Here is a 10,808-nt window from a genome sequence, read left to right on the forward strand (position 1 = left end):
TAGTAGGAACTGCAGATGCTGGAGAATCTGAGATAACACGGTGTAGAGCTGGATGAACACAGCAGGCCAAGCAGCATCAGAGGAGCAGGAAGGCTGATGTTTCGGGCCTAGTTCCTCTGATGCTGCTTGGCCTGCTGTGTTCATCCAGCTCTACACCTTGTTATCTCAGTATTAATTGTTGCTCTTTTTGAAATTTAGGGTATTCTTGTGTCTGTCCAGATGAGTGCAAGACAAAAAGCTTCAACAATATGTATTTTTTTCAGTAATGCTCAAAAATAGAAATATTCTGTCAACTGCTTTCAAGGTTCAGTGCTTCATTTTGAGGATCATGATATGGAAGTGCCAGTGTTGGGCTGCAGTGGAAAATGTTAGAAGTCAGATGACACCAGGTTATAGTCCAACAGGTTTATTTGAAATCATGAGCTTTCAAAGCACTGCCCCTTCTTCAGGTCAATGTTTTGAAAGCTTGTGATTTCAAATATATCTGTTGGACTATAACCCAGTGTCGTCTGACTTTCAATTTTGTTTTGACAGGAAATTTCAATTCTTCTAAATTAGTGGGAATGAAGTGGTGGAGTCATTAAAATGATGTGCCTGATTCCTATCAATTTCCCCATAGATCAATATCTCACGGCTGTTCCACTCAGCAAAGCTGTTGGGAATCCACATGGCCACTGAAGTCCTTTACTAGCCCTTTACTATGATGAAGGTTGTACTCTCTGCCATGATTTGACATGGCATTCATTTATAATAACAATGACTAATGTCATTATTCCCTATAGTTTGCAGCTAACATTCTATCATCTCTCACCTTGACAATCCTGCTTTTCTGCTAACGTGACCCTTCTGAACAGAAAACATGCAACAGCTTTCAATGACATAGAATTGTATAGAATTTACAACACAGATCTTCAAGGGGGAGCTGTCTCAGAGCAAACAACATTCAGGTAGTCAGTACAAATAATATAACGGCACTCTTAAATAAATGTCATCACCAATTTGCCACTGGGACTACTGGGAAAAAAACTGAGCTACATTTATGGGAGGCAAACACTGAAAATTAGTTCAGCATACTTCAAGAACTATTTATGCCAACTCAAAATATCCATCTGCTTAGAGGAAGATAAGAGACAGTGCACCTGCAGTAGTTTCCCTGAGCACCAATAACATGAGCCACTGGGTCTTCGGATGTCAGTGCTAATCTTTCATTGGACCTTTCAGTCCTGACAGGAATGAAGTCTGTTGCAGCTTGGTCATTCTCAAACAATGATGCATCTTCCATCAAAAGCACAGAAATAGCTCTCTTATCTCAAAAAGTCTCTGCTGCCATTTATACTCCGCAAGAACACTTTCCTGTATCTCTTCGTCCCAGCCTATCAGCATAACCTTTTATTCATTCATCTATTTGATCATTACTTTCTTTCTTAAATAAATGATATTACAGTATGGGATAATTGTCGTAGAGATTCAAAAGTCTACAAAGACAGTGGGAAGCAAATCTATGGAGATATTAAACAGAAGGATGAGAACTTCTTATTGCCTTGCACTACTATGGTGATGAATTCCAAAGATTGTCAAGTTCTAGATCCTGATTTTGGGACAACAATGCCAAACAAACCTCTCTGCAAAGGTGTCCTGAGTCTCCAATCTCGTGTTGATCCATTGCATGTAGACTAGCTATCCAGCTTCCAAACCAGGCTCCAAGTGGCCTACAGGAGACTAGAGTCACAGGTCTATTTATGTTATCAAATTAAAATGTTCCCTCCTTTCCATAACATAATGGATAAAGAAGGCATTCACAATGTATAGGAATCTGTGGACTGAAGGAAGCAACCATAACACAGAGGTATAATTGAGCTCTAGACTTTACCACTACTATTCAGTATCTTTGGGTGAATTGAAAAGGGAATAATATGGAAAATAGAGAGTAAATTTTGTTACAAAGTGTATTTCAGCAGCAAAAGTAGAATATGACACTATTTGCAATGGATGATATCTACAAATCACCAAATCTAGGTAATTTATTTTCTTTGTCAGCTGCTGTGGTAAATCCATGCTACTGGTAATAGTAATTGTTAAAATTTCTTCATGGGATGTGTGTGTTGCTGGCCAGGCCAGCATTTTTTTCCTATCCCTAATTACCTTTGCGAAGGTAGCGGTAAGCTGCCTTCATGAACCGCTGCATGGTTTGGTTACACTCACAGTTCGCTGAGGGACTTCATTGATTTTAACCCAGTAATAGGTCAGGGTGGTGTGTGGCTTGGAGGGGGACTCCAAGATTGTGGTCCTCCCAGGCATCTACTGCTTTTGTCTTTCTAAGTGGTAGAATTCGCAAGTTTGGAAGATGTTGGAGGAGTCTTGATGATTTAATGCTTTGCGCCTTGTAGGTGTTACATGCTAATACTGCAATGTGTCAGTAGTGAAGGGAATGAATGTTGAAAGTGGTGGATCTGTGGACTGCTTTATGCTGGATGATGTAAGCCTCTTGATGTCTTGTTGGAGCTGCACTTTTCCAATCACGTGGATTGGAATCATAGAACAGAATCGTAGTGTGGAAGCAGGTCATTCAGCCCAGTGAGCCTGAAATTCCAAATGTCTTTCCACCCAGACCTACCCGCAAACCCCCTCCACCCTATCCCTTTAACCCAGCATTTCCCATGCTAATACATCTAGCCTGCCCATCCCTGGACACTATGGGCAATTTAGCATGGCCAATCCACCTAACCTGCACGTCTTTGGACTGTGGGAGTAAACCGGAGCACCCAGAGGAAACACACGCAGACACAGGGACAATGTACAAACTCCACACAGACAGTTGAACCCAGGTCCTTGGCATTGTGAGGCAGCAGTGCTAACCACTGAGCCACCATGCCGGAACGTATTCCATCACATTCCTGACTCATGCCTTGTATATTGTGGACAGACTTTGGGGAGACAAGAAGTGAGTTAATTCCTGCAGGATTCCTAGCTCGACCTGCTTTTGTAAGATCCGTGTTTAAATAGTTCATTCAGTTGAATTTCTGATCAATGATAACACTAAAACATTGATGCTGGGGATTTCAATTATGGCAATGTCATACAGAGGTAACTAGATTCTCTCTTGATGGAGATGATCATCTCCTGACACTTGTGTGGCATGAATGTTACTTGCTAATTATCAGCACATGCCTGGATATTGTCCGGATTGTGCTTGGAATGGACACAATTCCTTGCAAATTTCAATTTCTATATCAATGTTTTGCTTTCTGTCTCTTTTTAAAGGTTGATTTATATCTGTAACCAAGTTAATATGAAAGTGGCATTTGGAGTTTGACATTTGGTTCACAGTGGACACATGCCAGACACAAAACTAGCAAATATCCTGTGGTAAGTCAAAAGACGTGCTGTCTTATAAAATCTTCAATTTTGATCTTTTACTGTCAAAAAGTCTAATTTGTGTTAAGTAAACACTGGAGATTTCTGAAAGAAATTAACATCTTGGCTCTTCCTTTATGCTTTTGTAGAGTTTTGTTTGTACACAAAGTGAGGTAGAGTGGGAGAAGTGGAGGTTTTTGAGTTGCAGGAATATCATGAAGAGTGATCGTTAATCATAGAATCATACAGTGCAAAGGAGGCCCTTTGAACCATTGAGTTTGCATCAACAAAATTACTTTAAATCTACACTAGTCCCATTTCCCAGCACTTGGCTCATAGCCTTGTGTGTTATGACATTTCAAGTGCTCAGGCAAGTACTTTTTAAAGGTTATGAGATTTCCTGCCTCAACTACCCTCTTAGGCAAGTTTGCAATTATTGCATCTGGAATTAATGGGAATGATAAGAGAGAATGGGAATGCTGGTGGTAAGGAATCGGAGCATTGGAGAAGAGATTTTAATGCTTCCTAAGAGAAAGAATTTGGGAAATCTGATATTGGAGGGTTTTTAAAACTCATTAACGGGATGAGGGTATCACTGGCTAAGCAGCATTTATTGCCCATCCCTAATTACCCAGAGTCAAACACATTGCTGTGGGTCTGGAATCACATGTAGGCCAGACCAGGTAAGGATGGCAGTTTCCTTCCCGAAAGGACATTAGTGAACCAGATGGGTTTTTCTGACAATGGATTCACAGTCATCATTAGATTCTTAATTCCAGATATTTTATTGAATTCCAATTCCACCATCTGCTGTGGCAGGATTCGAACTTGGGTCCCCAGAATGTTATCTGGGTCTCTCTGTTTGTGTGTGTTTGTGTGTGTGTGTGTGTGTGTGTGTGTGTGGAGTGGGGGGGTGGTGGAGGGGTGGAGGGGTGGGGTGGAATTCCATGGGTCAGGAGCCATATGTTGGTGTTTTGACAAAGTGAAAACTTAATAAAATTCAGAAAACAAAACCAAGTATGCTTACTTGTACTTTTATCTTCTTATTAGATATTTGACATATGAAAGCATAGATGCAAAAGATTTATTCAACACAACATTGAAGACAATGTTAAGAAAGGACCGGAAGAGCACTAAGCTGAAGAACACACTGGGAAGTTCAGAATCATTTTGGTCCAGTGACACAATTCCTGATCCATCGGGTTCAAATATCCCTCTGGTTAGAACTGACAGGACTTCCATTTATAACCCAAGAACATTACATAGGGTCTCATTTACCAATGACATTCCTTATTTTCACCGCATCGATAAGTATAATGAAGAAAAGGTATGTGAATATGAAAGAAAGGCATCTGAACTAACCTTACCAGTTTCATACAATTTGAAGAAATTATTCTACCGAGTTATTCCTTTTTCCAGATGGTTTTCCAGGTACAGAGTAAGAGCATGGTTCATAGGAGACTTGCTGTCTGGAATTAGTGTAGGTCTACTGACGATCCCTCTGTCCCTTGCTTTTGCAGTCTGCGGTGGACAACCACCTATTCATGGTCTCTACACAAGTTTGGTTAGCACCGTCTTATATTGCTTGCTTGGCACAACAAAACACCTGTCCTATGGAGCATCTGCATTCACCAGTTTGCTCATTGCAAAGGGCATAAATCATAACGAAACTCATGAAGTGGATTCTGATAGTGGCTGTATTCCAACATGTTCCAGGGAACTACATGTGACTACACTCACCTTTGTTTCAGGGATTGTTTTAATTTCTATGGGAGTTTTTCGCCTCAGTTTCACAAGGATATACATCTCCAAGCCTGTTATGAATGGTTTCAGAGCTGGAACAGCTTTGCATTTATTCACCATCCTCCTGACTTTGGTACTTGGTATTGATCCACCAATTCATCATGGCTCTTTATCACTTGTTTACAAATGCAAGATTATAATTGAAAATATTAATGAAACACACACTGCCTCAGTGATCACTGGTTTAGCCACTTTGGCACTTCTGATGCCTTTTAAAGTCATTAACTCTATTTATAGCAGACATCTCATACCTATAGAATTTATTGCAATAATTGCTTCAATTTGGTTGTCATTCTGGTTGGAACTAGAGAATAGCCACAATGTCAGGTTGATAAATGATTATCCATTTACCTTACCAAAACCTGTTCTTCCTTCTTTCTCCTTAATACCCACTGTTGCTAAAGATGCTGTTGCTGTTGCACTGGTGACCTTTGCAGTGAGCGTTTCTCTAGGGAGAGAAAACTCCAAAAAACACAATGAAACTTATCACCCACACCAAGAGACAATAGTTTTGGGGTCTTGTGACCTGCTACTGTCATTTCTGGGGACTTTTGCAGCTTCTGGTGTTTGGGAACAAACAGTGGTTCAAGAAAAAACTTGGGGTCAAACCCAAGCAGCTGGATTGATTGCAGCAAGCCTTTGTCTTACGGCCCTGCTTTGTGCAGAAAATCTGCTTCCACTGGTGCCCAAAGCAGTTCTTGGTGCTATCATGATTTCGAATCTGGGCTGTTACCTCGAGTTCTTCTGGAAGTATTGTTTTGCATGCAAAAAGAATAAATATGAAGTTTTGGCTGGAATTATAACATTTGCAGCAGTTTGTATCCTAGATATAGACATTGGTTTAGGAGTTGGCATATTTTTCTCAATTTTGCTCACTCTACATAGACTTCAGAGACCATCCAATGCCATTTTAGGACATATTCCCAACACAGAAAGCTATGTTGAACTATCCATTGAGAAAACTGCCAAAGAGGTTGTTGGAATAAAAATTATAAAAACATTTGATTCTATTTATTACGGGAATGTTGATTTTTTATTGTCTTGGATAAAACTTAAAGTGAATTCTTATCTTCAGTCAGGTAATTTGGGAAGTGATAATGAATTATATAGTGAAGAAGATAAATATCATATGTTACTGGAATCTACACAGTTCCCTGAATTGGATGAACATGCTTTGAGGCGAATAAATCATACTGCATTGTATAGACGTCAAATATCAAAACAAACTGCAGATGTTCATACTATTATTTTGGATTGTGGGTCAGTTAGTTTTGTGGATGATGAAGGAGTGGGTGCTTTGATTCACCTGTCTGAGCAATACCAAAGTATGGGAGTTGGCTTTATCCTTGCCGACTGTTCAAGCATAGTTCTGAAGAGTCTACAAGAACATGGTTACTTCAAATCAACAAGTCAAAGCTTTGCTTTCAGCAGCATCCATGATGCTGTTTTATATGCCCTGCAACAAACAGTAGAGACAAACCAGAGCCCACAAGAATCTGAATACATTCCTGAGACAAATGGTGAAATATTAACAGAATGTAACACAGTTGACATTGAGACAGGTACTAACAACAGCACAAATACAAGGCTCTGCCATGTGGAAGGAGATGCGAGTAATTCCCATCAAAAGGTTGGTTTAAAATCGAGAAATCAAAAAATAATTGAATATGAGACCGCTTTGTAACAAAAATCTGTTTGAATCTTTCAAACCATCCTAGGATCTATTAAGACAATGATCTACATCTGACATTGCAGTTCTGTTGTAGTATTTTGTTAGTTCCATTTTCCCTGTTGCAGAGTGATGAATTCAAATGGACAAAATCAAAATAAAACACCCTTTCTGACAGATGTTATTTGCATGTACATGGAGGCACCTATCATCAAGGAATATCGAAGGATGGAAAATTGAGTGTCAACAAGTTTGTGCATGATGAATTTTGGCAGACATCTGCTGCAGCATGTGCTAGGGCAACTGCTCAGGTCCAGAGTTTTATGGCAACAATGCCCATCAGCATTTGATTAATAAGTTATTTCTGGCTTTGAAATGTGCTGCTGTCTTCTTCAGATGTTCCTGGAAGGACAAAGTCTGATCTGGACTGAAATACAAGTATGTTGGGTTGGGATCATGCTTGAATTTCTGACCACTTCTAGATATGGCATTCCTTTTTGGCACTAGAATTGTGGAAGTGAATGCACCGGATGAAAGTGAAGGATCACTGGTTACATTGACATATGGTTTCCGAAATTTCTTACTTGGGAGTGCATAGGTTTGTATTTGGCTCAGGTGACATTTGGAACTTCACGGCAAAGCCAATTGGTGATGACTGATTATTTGGAGAAGTTTATGAACACATATAGCATTTTATTGCTTTATTCTGTTTATGAACACATTGAGCATTTAATTGCTTTATTCTGCTTTGGAAAAGTTACACGGATTCAGTGGATACATATGTTACTGAAATATTTTGATAATTATGTTCATAATGATTATTCATTTTCCTGCAGCAAGGATTACAAAATTCTTCACATGGGATGCCACAACTGCTCTATCTCTTGTTTAGAGAAAAGACACCCCAACCAGGATTGGTCAAAACTACCCGTCAATTTTTTTATATATCTCGCGAACTGCTGTTCTCTCTGTCTTTGTGACCTTTTGAGCAACACTGCTAATTTGAGCAACTGCATGTTGTTAAAACATTATGACAGCAGTAATGGAATTTGCCTGTATTTACTGTTAGACATGTGGACATGAAGTCTGTATTCCAGCATTCGTGAATCATTAAAAGCTGTGCTGAAGTGATTTTCTCATTGTTATACAATAACAAAGTAGAATATGATGGATATTGCATCAATAAGGACATTAGCTGCACAAATAATGGGCATGAATTGTTGAAAAGAAAATCATATACCAAATTGTCAGTGTACAAATTGAAGTAACACATTAACTTTACTAGTAACTGATATATTTAAAATCATTTGCTTGGTTCTTATAATATGGAAGAGTAATTTTTTGTTTGTAATATAGTTACAAATCAGCATTAAATACCAATTAAATATCTGGTTAGTAAACAATGATCCTGAATCACTTTGTTATTTATTAACATAAATTTTGAAATTTTAATAAGGAAAAAGCAACTTGATTACGATTTACTGGAAATTAGGAATTTTTCATCACGGCATAATTTTGTTTTCTGAGCAAGGAACTGATTTTCTCAAAAGAGAAAGGCAAATGAAAATATTAGTGACTAAAACTGACAAGAAAAATGAACTAATGGTCACTGAAGATTGCTCTTGAATGGCTACATAGGAATATTGACCAAAGCCTTTCTGGCTTTGGATAAGAACTACTAGGCAGTGTAACACTGGACTGGTTAAGGCAGCAGGAGCCCAGCAGAAGTTACTTGAGGGGAATATATTCAGTTCTATCTGGGATAATGGAGCATAGCTGTTGAAGGTCTATCATTTCAGTCCAAGGGCACCACAGTAAAGGATTCAAACATTTTTTGCTGATATTCTGATATCATAAGGTCAGAAATGGGACTGTTTGTTGATGATTCTAAAACGTGTAACTCAAATCATAATTCTTCAGGGACTAAAGCAGTCCTTGTCCACATGAAGAAAAACATGAACAGCACCCAGGCTCGGTCTGATAAGTGACAATTCATATCATGCAATTGCTAGATAATGGTCACTGTTACAGTCAGGTGAGAAAGACCAGCTTCCATCTATCCGACTTTCTTGGTTGATCACAACAAGGATGTAAGTATTTTTTTTAATCAGGATATTTCTCTCCCAACTAAAATACAATGAACTAATTTCTACTTTAGCAGTAAGAGCCATTCACATGGTTTTCTAGAGTAAAAGAAATTATCTCCTTATCCTGAGAAAAATAATAAAGACATGATATCAATGGTAGGGTTATTATTAATTAAACTTATTTAAGTTTAAATATTGGTCTTGGATCCATTCATCTTGCCCTGAAACTAAATGTAAAATTAAATCAAACCACAATCATTGCTATCTGGGAATGCAGTCACTATGAGGTTATTAATTAAGCAGTCCTTGATTTTGCACCACCATCCTATATTTGGGATGAAATAAAACAAACAGCTGCAAATCCTGGAAATCTGAAACAAAAGCAGAAATTGCTGGAGAAACTCAGCAGGTCTAGTAGCATCTGCGGAGAGAAAGTCGTCGATATTTTGAGTCCAGTGACCCTTCTTCACAATGCCTGAGTCACTGGACTTGAAACATTGACTCCACTTTCTCTCCATAGATGCTGCCAGACCCGCTGAGTTTCTCCAGCAATTTCTGTTTTTCTTTCTGCATTTGGGGTGGTTTGTCGCATGTCCCAGGTTGTCTGTTTCCAGAACTTTCTCCTATATTTTTGAACTTCAGAGATTGTCTTTGATCTTCGTCTTGATGGGATTTGAAGATCTTTGACTCTCATGCTAGGTAGTAACAGTGCGTATGCATATTTCTATCCTCTTGATGTTTCTGGACTTAACATCTTGGTAACTCCAGCCCCTCTCCAAACTCAGGTCTCATAGCCGCCACCCCCATCACAGCTCTTACAGCTTCAGCAGCAATCTGGACCCCAACATCTGGTAAGCACCCTTTAATCTCTTCCCGAGATTTGGCCACTCTGCTGCTGTCATTGACCAGAAAGTCACAAACGGTTCTTGCAAGAGAGATCTAAAGGAAGACAAGTTACATGTGGAGGAGCAGGTAATTTGGCCCATCCACCTGCTGCACCATCTGATCATAGCTGATCTTGGTCCTCAATTGCCCTTGGACACTTTTTGATTTTTCTTTAAATCTGAAACATTCAATTTTCTTCTGAAATCCAAAAAAAATCAAAGTAAATTATCCTCATCTTCTAAGCAGACATTTCTCTGCAATGTTAGAGATAACAGTCCAACTCGACTCAACCCATCCCAGCTCTGCATGCCCACCTTTGTGCAGCCCAGCTGTTACCAATCCAGCCCCATGTGGCCCAACCTTGCCCATTCCTGCCTCATGCCCACCCCTGCTCCTCCTGGCCCAGTCCAACTCAGCCCATCAAACCCTGCATGGCCAATGCCCACATGGCCCAAAACCCATGTGGTGCAGTCCAGTCCAGCATGGTCCAACATAGCCCTGCCCAGATAACCTCCATCTGGCCAAACCCTGTTATAGTGCAGCCTGGCTCTGATCAGCTCAGCCTGAACCAACCCTGCCGTGCTCACTGCAGGTCAGCTCTCCTTGACCCAGGCTAGCCACATACAGCATGGCCTAGCCTAGTCACGGTCCATACCATATAAGCCCTGCCAAATCAAGACATCTCCTGAGTTCCATGTAATCGTTTATGTCTGTTTGAGACGGCAAATGGGTCCTTGGGCTTAACCTCACAACTGAAGGATGTCAACTTGGTGCAACACTAAGTTCTGATGAAGAGTCACTGGACTTGAAACGTTGACTCTGCTTTCTTTCCACAGTTGCTGCCAAACCTGCCGAGTTTCACTAGCAATTCCTGTTTTTGTACAAGACTTATACATGTCAGCCTTGGATCTTATGTTCAATCTAAGCCAACTTGAATTGATAAACCTTGGTCCAAAGACCTCATTGTTTCATAAAGCAGACAGTGTAGATTTAATCTCACTTAGCTATCT

At 39.7% G+C, this 10,808-nt stretch overlaps 1 protein-coding gene across 1 annotated transcript in view; it reads left to right on the top strand.

Annotated features, from left to right (window-relative positions):
• The window catches only part of LOC109930491 (prestin-like), a 21,268-nt gene extending 12,240 nt beyond the window's left edge, over positions 1–9,028 (top strand). The window contains exon 2 of the mRNA XM_048607358.1: positions 4,405–9,028. Within this exon, the coding sequence (XP_048463315.1) occupies positions 4,405–6,841 (2,437 nt within the window). The 3' untranslated portion in view covers positions 6,842–9,028. The remainder of the gene's footprint in view (positions 1–4,404) is intronic.
• The last annotated feature ends 1,780 nt before the right edge of the window (positions 9,029–10,808 follow it).

Source organism: Rhincodon typus, chromosome 17 (assembly GCF_021869965.1).
Source record: "Rhincodon typus isolate 14 chromosome 17, sRhiTyp1.1, whole genome shotgun sequence".
Lineage (NCBI taxonomy): Eukaryota > Metazoa > Chordata > Chondrichthyes > Orectolobiformes > Rhincodontidae > Rhincodon > Rhincodon typus.